This window comes from Triturus cristatus, chromosome 3_2 (assembly GCF_964204655.1).
Source record: "Triturus cristatus chromosome 3_2, aTriCri1.1, whole genome shotgun sequence".
NCBI classification, from domain to species: Eukaryota; Metazoa; Chordata; class Amphibia; order Caudata; family Salamandridae; genus Triturus; species Triturus cristatus.
In genome coordinates, this window is record NC_140584.1 from 1183876971 (window position 1) to 1183897219 (window position 20249).

Consider the following 20249-nt stretch of genomic DNA (forward strand, 5'->3'; position numbering starts at 1 on the left):
TGCAACGGACAAACTGTTATGACTGCTTCCATGTTTACTGCTGCATGTTAAGCACATGTTGTTTCACCATTTTCCTCAGCGCCCTGGTGAAAAACACACCGCCACGCCAGTTTTCAATATAAAGATTTTTTAACATCTGTTAGCCAATGGCCATCCACTGTGCAAACCAAGTGAATGGGTGGTCAAGTATCTATCAAGCAGACGTAATATCAGTTTGTTTAATATCAATCAATCAGGGGTTTATATAGCGCGCTACTTACCCGTAAGGTCTCAAGGCGCTGGGGGCGGGGGGAGCGGGGGCGGGGGGAGCGGCAGCTCCGGGTCAGTCGAAGAGCCAGGTCTTGAGGTCCTTCCTGAACGTGTGCAGGGTGGGGGAGCATCTGATGTTCACCGGAAGCTCGTTCCAGGTTTTTGCTGCGATGTAAGAGAAAGCTCTCCTGCCGGTTCTCTTTCTGCGGATGCGGGGAACCTCTGCCAGGGCGAGGTCAGCAGAGCAGAGGTTTCTCTTAAGTATGTGGAAGGACAGTCTCTCGTTGAGGTAATTGGGTACGATGTTGTTGAGGGATTTGTAGGCGTGGGTGAGGAGTTTGAAGGTGACCCTCTTTTCGACGGGGAGCCAGTGGAAGCCTCGTATGTGTTGGGTCATGTGCTCATGGTGCGGAGTGGTTTGTAGTTTACGCAGAAGAGTTTTGTTGATTCCAGCGTAGAGGGAGTTTCCGTAATCCAGTCTGTTAGTTATGAGCGCGTGGGTGACGGTTCTTCTGCAGTCGGGGGGGATCCATTTGAAGATCTTGCGAGGATGCGTAGGCAGTTGAAACTGATGGAGGCGACAGCGTTGATCTGGCGGTTCATGGAAAGGGAGGAGTCCAGGATGATGCCGAGGTTCCGAGCGTGGTCTGTAGGGGTGGGTGGGCTACCGAGGCTAATCCTTGTATGAGTGCCGCAAAGACCGCAAGGACACTAATGTTAACAATATTAGTTAGGGAAATAGCACTGAGGGCTGCTAGAGAGTAGTTGTACACTCAACGTCACCAAAGATTGGGTTAGCGTCCCACCCACATCAATCGAGAGCCCTCCACCTCCCTTCACTTCAGAGCCTCCATGCCAGGAGGAATGCCAAGGGTGTATGTGGGATGGTGCCACCGCTACCTTCGCCCTAGGAGCGTCAGGCTTTTGTTACTTTTCTACCAACCCCCCACCCACCCACACCGACCACCAGCCGCTTCAACAGTATCCGCATTCATTTTTCTGGCACTGTAATTGCTCATCACATTCCGCCAGCGTCACTTCTGGGATAAATATGCCGCTACCCAGCGGGATCCTTCTATCCGCTCAACGCCTCAAGACATATTTCAAGTTCTGAAACGCTTATAAGGTTTCTTCAGGTTTTTATAGACACGTATTATTATTTTCGTGCATCCCATGATACATTTTTGATCAATCTTGTTATGTTGAGACTGAAGTGTCGCTATCTTCAGAGTCACTTCCCTTGGCCAGTTCCCAGAAATTAGCTCTGATGCCAAGAACTGAAAAGGATTGTGATAACAATGGGGTATCCCAGTATCCCTCAGAACCTGGGCAATCATATATAAAAATAACAATTGGTTCTGTCGGGTATAGATTATTTCTTAAACCATTAAACCAGTGATTGGTTTATTCACAGGAAAGACAATTTATCATAAGTAACACACATAGAGACCATAAAAGGTATTCAAAATTTTTATAAATTGCGTCATTTATAAATACCCACATTAAATTGCATGGCTGTCAAGACATAAGAGTGAATTATAATTTGTGACAAAGTGACATGTGGTGCTCAGTGCTGTAGTGATGGTGCGTAATATATACAAAGTGACTTTTGGCGGTATTGACAATTTCAGAAGGCCAGAAAAACAAATATTTAAATCGGTCTGCAGACTGAATAAGTGGGTCTTTATGCAGAGTCTTTCAACTGATCCAGGGGATATATGTCGACGTTTCAACCCAGGGGGGGCACTACTATCTAGTCAATGCAGGTCTTCATCAGGACAGGGGCAGTGGGGTGACAGCCTAAAAAGAGCCCAATGTAGCTCAATGGGCGTGTTAAATATCTTCTCGTTTGGTGTAGTAAATACTCGCACAGGAGCAGAGACTACTGTGCAGCGATGGTTCTTCCCCAATGGGGATTCCCAGTCATGAGATTCGATTAACCTCTTCCAATACTGGTTCCAGAGGGTCTCAGTATAGTTAAGGCGGGGTGGGGGCTCAGGCAAACGTCCTGTCTCATCCGATAATATTAAGGTTCTTAGAAATGGACCCAGAGTCTCAAGTTACTTCAAATAGGAGGGCGCCGGCAAACGTCCTGTCTCCTCCGATCCTATCTACCTTTTATGGTCTCTATGTGTGTTACTTATGATAAATTGTCTTTCCTGTGAATAAACCAATCACTGGTTTAATGGTTTAAGAAATAATCAAGAACTGAAAAGGAGCTAAGCTAACCAGCAGCTCCAACAGGCAGAAAGCAAGGTCCTATGAGCTTCTGAAACAGATAGCGCTGAGAGGTGGAGTGTAGTTTAAAGGGAAGGCGCTCCAGTTTTTATCAAAAGATCGGCTGCCTTGATACTGTCATTAGACTTGGGACCTGCAAGTAGATTGGCTGAGGAAGATCTGAGAGACAGCATTGGTGCTACCAATGACACAAGGGCAGCTGGTATTGCAAGGCTCTAAAGCAGATGCATAAACTCTTAAACGCTGCGAGCTTATAAACAGGAAGCCAGCTGAGACCAGCAAGGTGGCCAGAGATGGAAGAACAGCGCAGTAACTTAAGCAGCAAACAAGCTGCTGCATTTTGAACGAGCTGCAGAGGGTGAGTGGTCGCAGAAGCAAGCTCCAAATAAAGAGTCTTCCAGTAATAGTCACGGCCCCCCCAGTGCCTGGAGCATTAGATACTGAGTATACTGAAAGATGAGAGAGGATCTTTTTAAAGGTTCTCAAGAGATGGTCGACAATGGTGCCATATGTAGTTTAAAAAGTACGTTCATCATCAATGTAATCCCAAGATTCTTCACTGATCCACTTGGAAGGGGACATGTTCCAGGGTGTCCACAACAAAGCTGAAGATCAAATATATTGTTCCTGATCCATCTTAGGAAAGTATAATTTACAGTTGGCCCCATCCTAAGTAAGAAATGTAGCACCCACGCACACTCCTTCATGGGGGAAGGCACAGACAATGATGTGTATGAGGGGCTGCCAGCTGGAAGGCTCCTTTTTAGGTCTCGCCTGGCGTTAGAGTGCGCATGCGCTCCTCGCCCTGCGAGTGCTATAGTAAACACTCTAAGAAGGGGAACTTTAATACACGCCCCTGTGTATCGACCGTTTCCAATTGGCTTAGGCCGTGATTAATGTTTTTTCTGTGCTTCTAGTTTGCTGGCTGTCACTTTTGTTGATGCCCTTGCAGTTTTGTGATGCCGCCCATCGTGACAAGCCCATCTGTTTTCACTTAGCCCCAGCGCGATGCAACAAATACAAGCGGCTGAATGAAAACAGATGGCGAGCGCTTTTTAGGTCTCGCCCCTCTGTCCTAATCATTTCTAATTCGCTCACGTCGTGATTAATGTTTTTTTTTAAGCTTTTCATTTGCTGGGTGTCATTTTTGTTGACATCTTTGCTGTTTTTTTAGCCCGCCCATCGGAACAAGCGCATGCCATCTTTAATCACGCTGTGTTCACGCCGTATTAGCATGCAGCAGTCGTCTCTGTGATTGGTGGACCTTGTCAACCAATCACAGAGACAACTGCAGCATGTGAATACGGCATGAAGGCAGCGTGTCGCACGCGCAGAGCTCCGGCATGTGTACCTAGCTCTCTCCACACTAAATTTGTGTGCGATTCAATTGCCTGCAGCTATTTCCCTGGAAGCTAAAGCTCTGCAGTCGGAATGCAATAAGGGTAGGTAACAACTGTCCTGTACCCTCAGCTCGAAATAATCTCCTGACCTGCACACCGTCACATGTGATACCCGCGTCGGAGGGGGCTGTCCTCCCACATCGCTCCCAGACTGCATGTCAGCTGTGTAATTGGAGCAGTCTCCATGAATTGTGCATGCCGTGTGTGCAAATGTGACAATATGTAGAGTGTGTACTCACACTGCCACAACAAAGATATGTATTCACTATGGCATCATACGAAGTTAGTGCATTTACCCCTGTTTTTTTCCCCCGCTGTCTCTCTAGTTTTTCTCGTCCTCTGCCTCCTATTTCTCCTCTTTTCTGTTATCACCCGTTGTCTCCGTCTCAACCTAACTGTGGTAACTAGCGTTTGTGCGTGCAGGGACCGGAACATTTAATTATGCATGGCCCTTCCCTAAAGGTAATGGGATGTTAGAAAAAATGAAAAATATTCCGATGTGCTACATTTAGACTCAGTTCTCGCCAGGAAGAAGGATGTTGGTTTGTGCATGTCGAAAGTCCGATGTCCCCGGGGAGGCTTTGTCACGTAACTCGGAGTGGTGGAAGGTACAGGATGACCAATCACCCAGCACGAGGAAGGGAGACCGGCAAGCCGAGCGGAGTATGAGTTTTCTGGAGTAGGAGACTATATCTTTAACTGGAGAGCAGGATTATGGCTCTGCCCCCTTTGGAGACGTAGAGAACAGCGCTTCAACAAGTGCGGATGGAACCCGGAAGAGTGGGTGTTACACCACCAGAGGTACAGAGGAGTGAGGAGAGCGTAGGAGGAAGGAAAGAGAAGACCGATTGGAAGAAAGAGGAGACGGAGGAAGGAGAGGACCACAATTGCTATCTGGCGGAGGAGAGGACGTTGGGGAACCGAAGAAGCCGACAGAGCCGAGGGACTGCGAGGAACACGCTTCGCCCAGCCACGTTCCAGGAGGAGCGTGGCTAACACAGGTACGCAAGCACTTCACGGGCTGGATAGGGCGGCGGGAGAAACCGGACGGCGGCGGGAGAAACCGGACGGATGCGGGAGAAACCGGACGGATAGGGGAAAACCGCCCCCTGCCTCATCTTGGGTACCTCACTTCCCTAACCCCACACTAGCACATCCCTACCTCGCATAAGTCGTCACGAGAGTGTTGGTGGTCCCTCACTACTCCTTCCCGTGGTAATGCAGGAGATCGGAATCTCACCAATTTTTCACGTTTCACTTCTCTCCCCGAGCACCACCGCGAGTCCAGGAAGACGCCCTGAAGACGCGAAAAGAAGAGGACAAGCCAGCGGGACTCCTACACCTGTTTCAACATCCTTATTCTGTTTTGCTGCTATCGTGGTAAAACACGAAAGAAACGTGTATTGTGCACAATAAATCCTTTGCTAAACCCACAAGGTGTTGCACCAATTATTGAGAACCCGCTAACAGTGCATAACACAGACCTTATCTGCATCGTCTCCTGGGTACATAGCTGCGTTTTAGTGCCCATGACAATAACTTGTCCAAGCATTCCCTGGAGTAAATGTGTAGGGAAACCCGTGTGAGGTCACAGACTCATAGCCCTGAGGAACAAATGCAGCAATCCTGCGGTTTAGTGTTTATATCATTCTATATGTGACTGGGAAATCCGTATTATAATCTGTCTTCCTCGCTCAGGCAGGCTGTGTGATCCTGGGGAAGTCTCTTTATCACACTGTGCTTCGGTTCTTTCCTTTTCAACAAACTGAGAGCTCTTCAAAGCGGTGCAACCCTAGAAGCTGCTAACAGTCTGGACGTTACAGATGCCCTGGGATGGAACGTGGAACGAACAGACCTGGTATGTACTCAATCCCGCCTCAGAAGACTGAGCAGTGTGCTCTTCGGCACACGATCACATGTGGGGCCGCCTGCCTGTGCTTCTCTGCCATGTATCGAGGGTCCGAACCCTCCCGGGGTGCTGCATACTTACGGTAGGTAAATGACTGCAGTGTGGTCCGGAGTGTCACACCCAACCTACCCCTCTCCAAAGCGCTGCACCTTGGCCCCGTGCCTGCTGACAGCCGCTCGGTGCCCGGCTCGATACCCCGAGGGCACCTCACCAAGTGTGGCACAGGTGAGCCCAGCACGGCTTGCGCTATGATGTCCAGCGGTGTTGAAATCCGTACCAACTTTAAAGGGAGCGACCATTGAACGCGGCGGACTGTTCAAAATACGGTATCACCAGATGGGAGGGAGAGGGAATAAGAAGGTGGAAACTTGTCTCTGCCCCCTGGGAGTTTCAGTTTGTATAGCGCATATTTTGATCTCAGTGACTTTCTGGGCGCTGTGGGGCACTTCCAGGGTTAATCTATTTGAACAGCATTTCCATCAATTACACACCCCAGCAGGATTTAAAGAGCAGTCTTAGCTTGTATTATCAGATTATGCTAATGAGATGAACGTGGTTCCCGTGGACAGCTGGGTCAGGCTCGCGCTGCTGTGGCGAAACTGTTCGGTGAACTAATAACCCTGAGCGGGAGGTAGATCGGTGGTTGAGCGCCTGCTGCAGAGATCTAAGTGCAATCTGCATATTAAGGGCATGGCCCTCCCAACAACCCCATCGCAGCGTTTCGTTAAATGGGCACTATGGAAGTACAACAAGATAAGCGCTATGGAGCTTATCAGGTCTGGGAAAGAAGGACTACATTTATCACCATCTTGCGGCAGTTCAAAAGTGACCAAAAGTGATGCACAATAGAGCAGAATGTCATTAAGGATTTACTTTTAGTGTATAATTTTTTTTGGGGGGGGGGGGGCGCAATATCCACTTCAAGGGCACCGCGCTTTCGGTATCAGTTTTTTTTTTACCCCCTCATGGGCGTGCGGGTCACGTTACAGGCCGCAACATGTGGGGACGCAGGCAAACATGGCTGACACCTGGACTGGCTTCAGATCCCAACAGGGCCTGGCTCCTCGCATGGGGAGATTTGCACCCGATCTTGTGGTAGGTTTCTGCGGGCTCTTTCATCCGACTCCTGTAGATGCCTAGTACCCCCAGCACGCCCCAAGCTCAGCTGGATGTATTCCCACAGTGCTCACATGCTCTCCTTGGTGAAGAGCCCTCAGGCTGCATGCCAGTGTTAAGTAAACCAGCCTTTCCACCCAGGGACCTCCGGTAAGCATGTGTCCCACCTCCAGGAGTACACCCCTCCCCGGACAGCTAAGTGTGGTGTCCACCTGTCCCGTCTCCTCTTTCCAGGAGTTCCCCAGCGTCAATGGTTTTCAGGACACATGGTATATCAACAGAAGGGGCATTATATACAGCTTCGGGTGGACCGTTCTCGTCCCTCCCTCTATCTCTTACTCTCTACCCCTTAGTCTCTTACCCACACTTTGCTTCTTGCTACCCCAGTGTACATTGCTCCTTCCACCCCCTCTCTTACCCTCTACATCTTTATTGCTCTCCATCCTAGTGGCTTTTGCACTTTACCCACTGTCTCATACTATCTAGCCCTATCTTTTGCTCTCTACCCTGTCTCTTGATGTCTACCCTCTCTCTTTCCTTTAGCACTCTCTAATCCACGTACTCCTCAGTCTCCTGCTCCCTGCCTCACTATCACTTACTCCATACAATACTGTCTCTTGATTCCGTCCTCTCTTTTCTTTCTCCCTACACAGCGCTGTCATAAGTAAATAGGGTATAGAAGGAACTGGAAGTCAGTCGACATAGGTGCCTTAAATGCGGCACTCAAACAAAACCCTCCTAGCTTAAACCCCAACATGGACCACGCAGCAATTGAGACGCAAAATTGGCTTACAAATGCTGCCAACAACTGTCTGCCCTCTATTCACACCAAAAGGAGTAGGCATCGTCCCCCGGCTCCATGGTTTAACGACAGCCTCAAAACTGAAAAGTCAAGATGCAAAGTATTAGAAAGAAAATGGCGTAAAAAGTACGACCCTTATGCAAAAAAATGCTACCATGAAGCCAGAAACAAATATCATACGGCGTGCACAAAGGCAAGAGCTGCCTTCGTCTCACAAACAATTATCGAAGCAACTAATATGCCCAAAACCCTCTTCTCTACAGTTAAGGAATTGGCAGGCGCAAATACTGCAGCCGCTGCACCCCCTTTAAGCACTCAACAATGTCAGGCATTAGCTTGCTTTTTTACTGAGAAAATTGACAAAATTATCTCAGACATCAACACCAAAATATCTAACGCTGACCCACCCCTTCCCTCTAACCCCGGCCTACCTCAACCCACTGCTGCTGACAAAAACCTGCTGGAATCCTGGCCGAACCTCTCACTGGAGAATCTTAAAGGAATCCTTAAATCTGTCAAGTCTGGCTCCCCTAGGGACCCTATCCCTATTAAAATTATAAAACAATTGGATGACCAGTCCCTGAATATCATTGCCAATATTTTAAATTTGTCCTTCGACCTCGCCACTGTCCCGGCCTTATGGAAGCATGCTATGGTGACACCCCTCTTGAAGAAGCCTAATGCAAACCCAGAGATACTGGCCAATTATAGGCCTATATCTCTGCTCCCTGCTTTCTCTAAGTGCCTCGAGAGACACGTACATTCCACGCTAGCCACTTTTGCAGAAGGAAACTGTTTACTCCACCCTTCGCAATCTGGTTTCAGGGCTGGTTTCTCGACGGAGACCGCCCTGTTAGGTGTCACCGAAAATATCCGACAACTCCTTGACCAAGGCCAAACGGTAGCACTTGTGCTATTGGATCTAAGTGCGGCGTTCGATACCATCTCCCACGAAACGCTCCTTAGAGAACTACACACAAATGGCATAAGAGGAAAGGCTCTGGAATGGATTAAATCCTTTCTGGCAAACAGAACCTTTCAGATCGCATCAGCACAGGCCGAGTCAGACTCTCTACCTGCAGCTCATGGAGTGCCACAGGGGTCCATCCTGAGCCCTCTGTTTTTTAATATTTATCTAAAACCATTAGTAGAACTTGTTGAGAAGCTAGGGCTAACGCTCATGAACTACGCCGATGACACCCAAATCATTTTTTCCCTGTCTAACTCTTGTCCCCACTCCCCGTCGCTACTCAAGGAAGGACTACTAAAAATACTGAACTGGATGACAGCAAACCAGTTAAAACTGAACGGGGACAAGACGGAAATTCTGATTTTGGGAAAAGACAACGAACTCTGGAACCCCGCGCATTGGCCAGAACAGATGGGCACCCTTCCTACCCCGGTGCCCCATGCTCGTAATCTGGGCTTTTTACTAGACAACGCCTTATCCATGGATAAGCAGGCCAGCAAAGTTAGCGGATTGTGCCTCACCATAATCAGATGGTTGAGGAAAATCCTGTGGATGTTGCCTTCGTCAACACAGAAGACCGTAGTCAATGCCCTTATTACATCTAGGCTTGACTACGGCAACATCCTTTACTTAGGCGCAAATAAATCAGTCATTGGACGCCTGCAAGTGGCACAAAATGCCGCAGTCAGACTCCTATGCAAGATTCCCAGGAACGCTGGAGTCTCGAACCACCGCCGGGACCTCCATTGGCTCAGGATTGAGAACAGAGTTCGTTTCAAGGCTTTGAACTATATGTTCAAAATAAAAACTGGTGGAGCCCCAAAATACCTCCAATCCCTTGCCTGCCTCTACACACCAAATAGAAACCTCCGGTCACAGACAGCAGTACGGTTCTGTATACCTAGGTTCAAACGTGCAAGATCAGGGGGCAGATCCTTTGCCTATCTTGGACCGACCCTATGGAACTCTCTTCCTCCAAATATTCGGAAGGAAGATAACCTCCTTAGCTTCAGAAAGCTTGTAAAGACCTGGCTATATGAACAGTAACCACTCTAAATCCCCCCTCCGTTTTTTGCCTTGTTCTTTTCTAGCTGTGTCTAGGCGCCGGGAAACCCTTCTTGGGTAGCTGTCGCGCCCTACAAATTGATAAAATAAATAAATAAATAAATAACCATGTGTGTTTATTTATCGGGGATGGGAGGGGGGTTCCTACAGGCCTCGTGGACACAGTTCTGAGAACACCCACCGCTAAGAGGGGGAGGGACAGAGCGGGGCCTATCCTCAGACGGAGGCACCAGATCACCCACTTGCTTTTTTATTCTGCACCACAAGGAGTTTTGAATCCGGAGGCGTAGGCACTAGAGGCCTCTCACAAGTGGTGCTTTTATTAGCTTTTTTAGCAATAAACATCTGTTATTCAGCGCCAAGAGACCCCGTTGGGGTGAACGTTATTAATATCCACGGTATATTTCTCTCAGATGGGGGAGGGGGCTTAACATGGGGCAGAGGGTGTACAAGAGACCACGTCATGCTCTCAGGTGGGGACTTCACATGGGGTCTGAGGGTGCACAACAAACCAGACCATACTCTCGGGTGGGGGAGGGGGCTTTTCATGGGGTCTGAGAGTACACAACAGAACAGACCATGCAAAAAACATTGCCTTTTACAATACCAACAACTTTAAACTTTACAAATGCGAGACCTATTGCATTGCAAATGCTTGTTCCATATCCTATGGGAATGTTCCATGATCAATTCATTCTCGCAGAGAGTCACGACAGTAATGTCGAATGTACTGGGGACGGAGATCCAGCTAGATGCATGATGGCTCCTTTTAATGATTAAGGGGGAGGAAGACTGGCATAGACACAATAGACTCTGGCTGGCACTGGTGGCGGGAGTCACAAAACGGAACATCACTTGGCGCTGGGGTGCGCACCTCCCTCCTTCGGAGGCGGAATGGGAGAACGACTTGGATTGGTGCCAACGAGCGGACGAAGTAGTGAACAAAAGTTAAGGATGCTTAAAGAAAGGAGGGAAAATATGGTCCCCATGGCGCAGCTACAGAAGTGCATAGAGAGGGCTAATGTCCCCTACCAGACCGCCGCACCTGCTTGGCAGTGAACGGCATTGAGCCTGTTATGATTCCCTTCCCTACTTTGGGTAGAATGGCTAATCCAACCTTACGATTATTCTTATGATGATTGCGATTGTGTAACCATTTCCAGGACGTATCCTAGACATTAACTCAACCTAGTTGTATACATGCACATATGTTCAACCGTGTAACGTTTTCTGAGCTTGTTTGATAAAAAATAATAAAAAGAAAAAAAGAAATGTAACACCGACCCTAATATCTGCCTCCCTCGAATAAGCTATTGTCACGATTTAAATGGAAAAACTAACGCTGAACCCACTAAGCTGTAACACTATTGTCCTATTTCTCTTCTCCTTCTGTAAGTTAAGAGTCTAGAGAAATCCATCAACTCCCGGCTCCCCTGCTTCTTGGAGGAGGCTGCTGCCCTTGGTCCCGCTCAGTCGGGGCCCCATCCGGCTCACTGTGGAGAGACATTCCCGTTCACTGCTTTGAGTGACATTAGGTTAGAGCTGGAAGGCCGCGAGGCCTCTCTCTTGATTCTCTTGATTCTCTCAGCTGCCTTTGACACCAATGACCGTCCACTCGCGCTGCATAAGTTTTGGGGATGGCGTCCATCTCTCTTCCCTGGAGTGCATTTATTCATTTCTTGGTGTTAGGTCACAGGCTCCCCGCCACCATTTAATCCCATATTAATTTCAAATTCAAAACTCTGCTATGCGGTGCCCCACCGGCTTCACCCCGAGTCTCACTATTTTCAACGCCACCGTGGCTCCCTTGGTATCTCTATTTGGATTCTTCTGCATCTCCTTGAAGGCCGTTGCAGATGATCCCCAAAGTTTGATTGACCTCCGGGGCACTCAGACTGACCGCCCGCCCAGGCCTGAAGGACTCATGCTGCAGACTGAAGGTCAGCTGCCACACACACCGGATTGTGATGGAGATCCCTATTTTGGACGCGTCCCTCTGTCTGAACGGCTGCCCAGTGCTTGCCTAACCTTGTCACCACCATCAAAGCATAACCTTTGACTCCGCTTCACTCTTTCCCATAAGGATGACAAGATCTCGACTACCTGCGTTAACTCGCTGAGAACCTGGAGGATAAATCTTTCTCCATCCCGGAAGTCGTGTAATCATTCAGGCTGCCTTCTCAAGATGAGAACATTGCAATGCCCTTTGCATGGACCAGCCACAATCACTCGTAAGCAGATTTCAGATCATTTTAAATACTTCAGCCTGCCTTCTTTTTGGTCTGAGGAAACAAGACTTTATTAAACCTCCTCTTGCAAAATTGCACTGCCGTCCTGTAGTTAAAAGGATTACCTTCAGAGCTCTTAACTCTTAACATGGATTAATGGGCCGATAAATGTGTGGTCCAGCTACCCACACTATAAATTGGTGTGTTACCTCCCATCTCGTACTCTCAGACTTTCTTCTAAACCTACCCTTAAGATTCCTCACTTTAACAGTTCATGCTCCAAAGGCTGCTTATATCGACTGCACGTTATGGCACCAGGACACCTTTGTGTAAAAGTCCATTGTAGAAGACTGCAGTTCATTCTTTCATTTACCCCTCTGAGGCACAGTCAAACCAAGAGGGTTGAAAACACTAATGTCAGGCTACCTGTCTGCTAGCCGTGAAAGAACTACACTGGTTTCCTACAATATAGTAGATTTGCTTCAAGTCTCTTCTCTTCCCTATGGCCCTGTATTTTCACACACTTGTTTTTTTGCCTCTCCCAGCATAGAGGTTACCCATTGGCTACAGAGGTTTGCACACAGCGCATCCTTTCCCACAGGTCTCCTTACCGCACACTTTCCTTTGTGCCAGTGGGCCCTTCAAGCTTGTACACATCTCAACCTTCCCTCACAGCTTCCATCACCAGCATATCTTCTTCCCCTACACAGAGTTCACCTGGAGGTCCCTCAATCTTTTGCACAGCTCTTTCCTTTCCAGGGTGCCCTCCGCTACTCACTCGGTTACAGACCACTTCCCCAACCAGATATCAATTGATAGTCACTGACTCAGGTACAGAGATATCATGTGTGTCACTTGCTCAGGTACAATGTAACTCCCAACTAGAGGCCTCTCGACTGACACTCGCTCATGCACAGAGCACGCTCCCAACCAGAAATCATTCGATTCTCAATCACTCAGGTACAGAGATCATGCGTGTGTCACTCGCTCAGGTACAGACATCGCACATGTGTCAGTCACTTAGATACAATGCAATTCCCCAACTAGAGGCCTCTCGACTGACACTCACTCCGGTACAGAGCACACTCCCAAACAGAAATCATTCAACTCTCAATCACTCAGGTACAGAGATCAAGCGCGTGTCACTCACTCAGGTATAGGGTCATGCAGATAAAGATGATGAGCCCAAACCAGGCGTTGAAGGACGAGGTGAAGTAGATGATGCCGATGACGATGTCCGCAATGGTAGGGAAGATGCTGAAGACGATGTAACTGTGAAGAGAAGGCCAGAGAGTCTTTAGATAGAGCTGTTCTACAGACCCTAAGCAGTCTCCATCAAACCCTCCAACACTGTTTCTACAGTGTTTATCCAACACAGATACTGTTCTTGCTAACAAACAAAGCTCTACACAAAGACATTCCAAGCATCATAACCAGCCTCACTTGATCACTTCTACGCATTACTCATCACCATCTTCAAAGAGGACATCTCACCATCATTACAGACCAGAGCATCACTGTAGACCATCACCAGACTGGATCAAACCAAAGCATCACTACATACCAGAGTATACCAGACCGAAGCAACACTACAGACCAGTATTGGCTATCCATACGGATCAGATCAGACCAGACTATCACCAGACCAGACCGAACCATCATGACAGATCAGTCTAGACCGAACCATCATGACAGATCAGTGTAGACCAAACCATTACTACAGACCAGACTATACCAGACCAAAGCACAACTGCAGACCAGTATTCGCTATCCATACAAATCAGACAAGGCTGTCACCAGACCCTCATGAGCCATCATTACAAATCAGTCTAGACCAGACCATTCCATCACACCATACTAGACTAGACCAGACCAAACCGGAGAATCACTACAGACCAGAACCTGCCATCCTAACAGATCAGAACATCGCTGCAGACCACACCAGATCAAAACCAGACTTCACCATTACTGCAGACCAGTACGGACCATCACAGCAGACCACACCAGATCAACATCAGACTTGCCCATCACTGCAGACCAGTATGGACCATCCCTGCAGACCACACCAGATCAACACCAGAACAGACCATCCCTGCAGACCACACCAGATCAACACCAGAACAGACCATCCCTGCAGACCACACCAGATCAACACCAGAACAGACCATCCCTGCAGACCACACCAGATCAACACCAGAACAGATCATCACTGCAGACCAGACCAGATCAACACCAGAACGGGCCATGTGAACAAGCCCGGCCCGGCCCCCTCCACGAACCGGCCCGTCCCGGCCCGGCCCCCTCCACGAACCGGCCCGTCCCGGCCCGGCCCCCTCCACGAACCGGCCCGTCCCGGCCCGGCCCCCTCCACGAACCGGCCCGTCCCGGCCCGGCCCCCTCCACGAACCGGCCCGTCCCGGCCCGGCCCCCTCCACGAACCGGCCCGTCCCGGCCCGGCCCCCTCCACGAACCGGCCCGTCCCGGCCCGGCCCCCTCCACGAACCGGCCCGTCCCGGCCCGGCCCCCTCCACGAACCGGCCCGTCCCGGCCCGGCCCCCTCCACGAACCGGCCCGGCCCCCTCCACGAACCGGCCCGTCCCGGCCCCCTCCACGAACCGGCCCGTCCCGGCCCGGCCCCCTCCACGAACCGGCCCGTCCCGGCCCGGCCCCCTCCACGAACCGGCCCGTCCCGGCCCGGCCCCCTCCACGAACCGGCCCGTCCCGGCCCGGCCCCCTCCACGAACCAGCCCGGCCCGGCCCCCTCCACGAACCAGCCCGGCCCGGCCCCCTCCACGAACCAGCCCGGCCCGGCCCCCTCCACGAACCAGCCCGTCCCGGCCCCCTCCACGAACCAGCCCGTCCCGGCCCCCTCCACGAACCAGCCCGTACCGGCCCCCTCCACGAACCAGCCCGTACCGGCCCCCTCCACGAACCAGCCCGTACCGGCCCCCTCCACGAACCAGCCCGTACCGGCCCCCTCCACGAACCAGCCCGTACCGGCCCCCTCCACGAACCAGCCCGTACCGGCCCCCTCCACGAACCAGCCCGTACCGGCCCCCTCCACGAACCAGCCCGTACCGGCCCCCTCCACGAACCAGCCCGTACCGGCCCCCTCCACGAACCAGCCCGTACCGGCCCCCTCCACGAACCAGCCCGTACCGGCCCCCTCCACGAACCAGCCCGTACCGGCCCCCTCCACGAACCAGCCCGTACCGGCCCCCTCCACGAACCAGCCCGTACCGGCCCCCTCCACGAACCAGCCCGTACCGGCCCCCTCCACGAACCAGCCCGTACCGGCCCCCTCCACGAACCAGCCCGTACCGGCCCCCTCCACGAACCAGCCCGTACCGGCCCCCTCCACGAACCAGCCCGTACCGGCCCCCTCCACGAACCAGCCCGTACCGGCCCCCTCCACGAACCAGCCCGTACCGGCCCCCTCCACGAACCAGCCCGTACCGGCCCCCTCCACGAACCAGCCCGTACCGGCCCCCTCCACGAACCAGCCCGTACCGGCCCCCTCCACGAACCAGCCCGTACCGGCCCCCTCCACGAACCAGCCCGTACCGGCCCCCTCCACGAACCAGCCCGTACCGGCCCCCTCCACGAACCAGCCCGTACCGGCCCCCTCCACGAACCAGCCCGTACCGGCCCCCTCCACGAACCAGCCCGTACCGGCCCCCTCCACGAACCAGCCCGTACCGGCCCCCTCCACGAACCAGCCCGTACCGGCCCCCTCCACGAACCAGCCCGTACCGGCCCCCTCCACGAACCAGCCCGTACCGGCCCCCTCCACGAACCAGCCCGTACCGGCCCCCTCCACGAACCAGCCCGTACCGGCCCCCTCCACGAACCAGCCCGTACCGGCCCCCTCCACGAACCAGCCCGTACCGGCCCCCTCCACGAACCAGCCCGTACCGGCCCCCTCCACGAACCAGCCCGTACCGGCCCCCTCCACGAACCAGCCCGTACCGGCCCCCTCCACGAACCAGCCCGTACCGGCCCCCTCCACGAACCAGCCCGTACCGGCCCCCTCCACGAACCAGCCCGTACCGGCCCCCTCCACGAACCAGCCCGTACCGGCCCCCTCCACGAACCAGCCCGTACCGGCCCCCTCCACGAACCAGCCCGTACCGGCCCCCTCCACGAACCAGCCCGTACCGGCCCCCTCCACGAACCAGCCCGTACCGGCCCCCTCCACGAACCAGCCCGTACCGGCCCCCTCCACGAACCAGCCCGTACCGGCCCCCTCCACGAACCAGCCCGTACCGGCCCCCTCCACGAACCAGCCCGTACCGGCCCCCTCCACGAACCAGCCCGTACCGGCCCCCTCCACGAACCAGCCCGTACCGGCCCCCTCCACGAACCAGCCCGTACCGGCCCCCTCCACGAACCAGCCCGTACCGGCCCCCTCCACGAACCAGCCCGTACCGGCCCCCTCCACGAACCAGCCCGTACCGGCCCCCTCCACGAACCAGCCCGTACCGGCCCCCTCCACGAACCAGCCCGTACCGGCCCCCTCCACGAACCAGCCCGTACCGGCCCCCTCCACGAACCAGCCCGTACCGGCCCCCTCCACGAACCAGCCCGTACCGGCCCCCTCCACGAACCAGCCCGTACCGGCCCCCTCCACGAACCAGCCCGTACCGGCCCCCTCCACGAACCAGCCCGTACCGGCCCCCTCCACGAACCAGCCCGTACCGGCCCCCTCCACGAACCAGCCCGTACCGGCCCCCTCCACGAACCAGCCCGTACCGGCCCCCTCCACGAACCAGCCCGTACCGGCCCCCTCCACGAACCAGCCCGTACCGGCCCCCTCCACGAACCAGCCCGTACCGGCCCCCTCCACGAACCAGCCCGTACCGGCCCCCTCCACGAACCAGCCCGTACCGGCCCCCTCCACGAACCAGCCCGTACCGGCCCCCTCCACGAACCAGCCCGTACCGGCCCCCTCCACGAACCAGCCCGTACCGGCCCCCTCCACGAACCAGCCCGTACCGGCCCCCTCCACGAACCAGCCCGTACCGGCCCCCTCCACGAACCAGCCCGTACCGGCCCCCTCCACGAACCAGCCCGTACCGGCCCCCTCCACGAACCAGCCCGTACCGGCCCCCTCCACGAACCAGCCCGTACCGGCCCCCTCCACGAACCAGCCCGTACCGGCCCCCTCCACGAACCAGCCCGTACCGGCCCCCTCCACGAACCAGCCCGTACCGGCCCCCTCCACGAACCAGCCCGTACCGGCCCCCTCCACGAACCAGCCCGTACCGGCCCCCTCCACGAACCAGCCCGTACCGGCCCCCTCCACGAACCAGCCCGTACCGGCCCCCTCCACGAACCAGCCCGTACCGGCCCCCTCCACGAACCAGCCCGTACCGGCCCCCTCCACGAACCAGCCCGTACCGGCCCCCTCCACGAACCAGCCCGTACCGGCCCCCTCCACGAACCAGCCCGTACCGGCCCCCTCCACGAACCAGCCCGTACCGGCCCCCTCCACGAACCAGCCCGTACCGGCCCCCTCCACGAACCAGCCCGTACCGGCCCCCTCCACGAACCAGCCCGTACCGGCCCCCTCCACGAACCAGCCCGTACCGGCCCCCTCCACGAACCAGCCCGTACCGGCCCCCTCCACGAACCAGCCCGTACCGGCCCCCTCCACGAACCAGCCCGTACCGGCCCCCTCCACGAACCAGCCCGTACCGGCCCCCTCCACGAACCAGCCCGTACCGGCCCCCTCCACGAACCAGCCCGTACCGGCCCCCTCCACGAACCAGCCCGTACCGGCCCCCTCCACGAACCAGCCCGTACCGGCCCCCTCCACGAACCAGCCCGTACCGGCCCCCTCCACGAACCAGCCCGTACCGGCCCCCTCCACGAACCAGCCCGTACCGGCCCCCTCCTCTTCCTTACAAGTAAAAGGCCTATGATGCTAGCCCATGTTCACTAACCATCAGAACCCCCCACCGTCCCATACAAGGGAACAGTACAGACTACCCTTTCTGGGTGCACACCCTAACTGGGAGAGCCCATGCTCTGCTGGCGAACATCCAACCAAACACGGAAAACCTTCAAAAGGACCCACCACAAGGTCACATGGGGCACGGATGGACATGTTCTTACCAACGAAACCACAGTCCATGCCTGCCCTCCTTCCTGAATGAGAATCACTCCCACCACTGAATACGTGCAAACATGTCTACAACTTGAATGCACCTCGGAGAAGAAAACAGCATGAAACCGCTCTCACAATTTACACCAAATCTGTACGGATTCTACACAAGCATGTTATTCAACATGTGAACTACCTCTCCTTTTCTCACTTCGCTGCTTCACCTCTTGCTTTTCAAGCATCATCCCTTACTTGTGTCATTGGTTCTAACCCTCTCAAATATTTGCTCTTTGCTGCACTTCTCACCATGTCCTGACCTAAACCTCGGCTCACCACATTCTTCTCTTCACTTCCCAACAAGCCCTTTGAATGAAGTTGAAAGAAGGATGAACAGAGGTCAGCCATCTACCGTCATCTGTCCCGCATGCTAGGCTTCTCTTCCTCGTCGTTACCTGAGCAGACTGTTGATGCTGCTGGTACCCCGATCCACACTCCGCAGCACCTCGCCAGTTTTGCGCCCTAAGTGCCACCGTAAGGACAAGCTGTGAAGATGGGCAAAGAGGCGCGTCTGCACCTCGCGGTTGGTGTACTGTTGGACCCGGATCCACATGAAGGTGCGAAGGTTGCTTACGAAGCCTGTGGAACCTGTGGAAACAAACAAGTATGGGTAAGAAAGAGGACACCAAGAAGGCCCCTGGGATCCACTCAAGATCACAGGAGGACCGGGGTTTCCATGCTTTTAGGCAGTGCTAGAATTGGTAAAATACTATCACAGTAACCTATAAATTGGGGGTCAAGGTATGGCAGTGGAAAGGGAGCCACCTCACGAGGGGTGAAGTCATGAAAAGCGGCGTGCGAAGGTCAACTTATACATTTATTATTTTTAAACTGAGCCACTAAGAAACTGGCAACAAGGACAAATGTGACAGAAAATCTGTTCTGGCTTACTAAAGTAATCACAAAGAGGCTGTGTTTTAAAATATCTTATGGGGTTAAGGTACCTGGTGTGGCTAGCTTTGTGTGCTCAGCATATTTCAGGGAATTATAATAGTGCGAAGATAACCCTGATGGTTAATGCAGTTCTTGGAGTGATGTGTGTTTTGTGTCTAATCACATTTTTAGACTCATGAAGCATCATGGAGGTTTAATGTGTCTCATGCAAGGCACGTTGTGTAACTTGCAGATCACAGATTTGTATTTTATGCTGATAAGTGAGTTACTGCTTTTGACACAGTGATCAATTTCTTAGTTCCGACAACCCCAACTAGTGAATGAAATTTTAAATTCCAACTGTGTTTCTCCCGACCATGCCTACTGGTAAGGATCCTGTAACTCATCTTATGCAACATGTAAATTGATTTACACACACGTATGCTTAATTATCTTCGTACAATGTGTGCATGTGATGTAAAGTGCTCGGACACCTTACATTGTGATGAGTAGCATTATAAAAGAATTAAAAAATATATTAGTTACTACTAAATTGTTGTGTAAGTACTTGATCAGAAAGATACATTTGTCATTCTTACAGTGCATGCACCTCTCATATAAACTCGAGTGGAATAAAGTCAAAAACCTGCGGCAAATCATAGTTTCTAAGTACTTGCGAAGTGACAACACTCTGTGTCCCCCGCTTGCATTGGCATCTAGGTGTTCTGCTCCCAGACAGGATGAAACTCAATTGAAAAGGAGGACTAATGGCCCTTTAAATAAGCCTTTATTTTGGGCGCAGCTGGAAATTAAAATAAGAAAGATCCCTCGCTGCTTGTATGCAACTACTCTGAATAGAAAGCAGACAGTGTGCGGGCAGTGCCGAATGTGTCCCTGTGCCGGAAAATTACACCAGGACAAATTCAGTGTATATCACTGGGGCCAGAACACATCCCGACCCTGCAGAATAAAAGCTGTAGGATTCCAGATCTGTCTGGATGACGCGTCGTTCCTGCAATGCATTTAGGCCAGTAATCTCAGTTTGTATAGTGGCCTTTGGGCCTCTACGCGGAGAATGGAACGATAACTCTGCCAAAGTAACTAATACGAACACTGCCCCCAAGGCATCCGGATATATGAGGAATATTTGTCATAAAGCAGACATCAGCCGGTGCTGGGGGACAGATGTACGTCTGCTGACCCCAGCAGGCCACCATCCCTGCGAGTGCAGGCCAT

The 20249-nt window shown here is 52.9% G+C and overlaps 1 protein-coding gene across 1 annotated transcript in view; it reads right to left on the minus strand.

Annotated features, from left to right (window-relative positions):
- The window catches only part of ABCB6 (ATP binding cassette subfamily B member 6 (LAN blood group)), a 227452-nt gene that overhangs the window by 108500 nt on the left and 98703 nt on the right, over window positions 1-20249 (minus strand). Inside the window, exons 6-7 of the mRNA XM_085650098.1 lie at window positions 18536-18728; window positions 13128-13249 (exon numbers count right to left, since the gene is read on the minus strand). Coding sequence (XP_085506224.1) covers window positions 13128-13249; window positions 18536-18728 — 315 coding nt within the window. The remainder of the gene's footprint in view (window positions 1-13127; window positions 13250-18535; window positions 18729-20249) is intronic.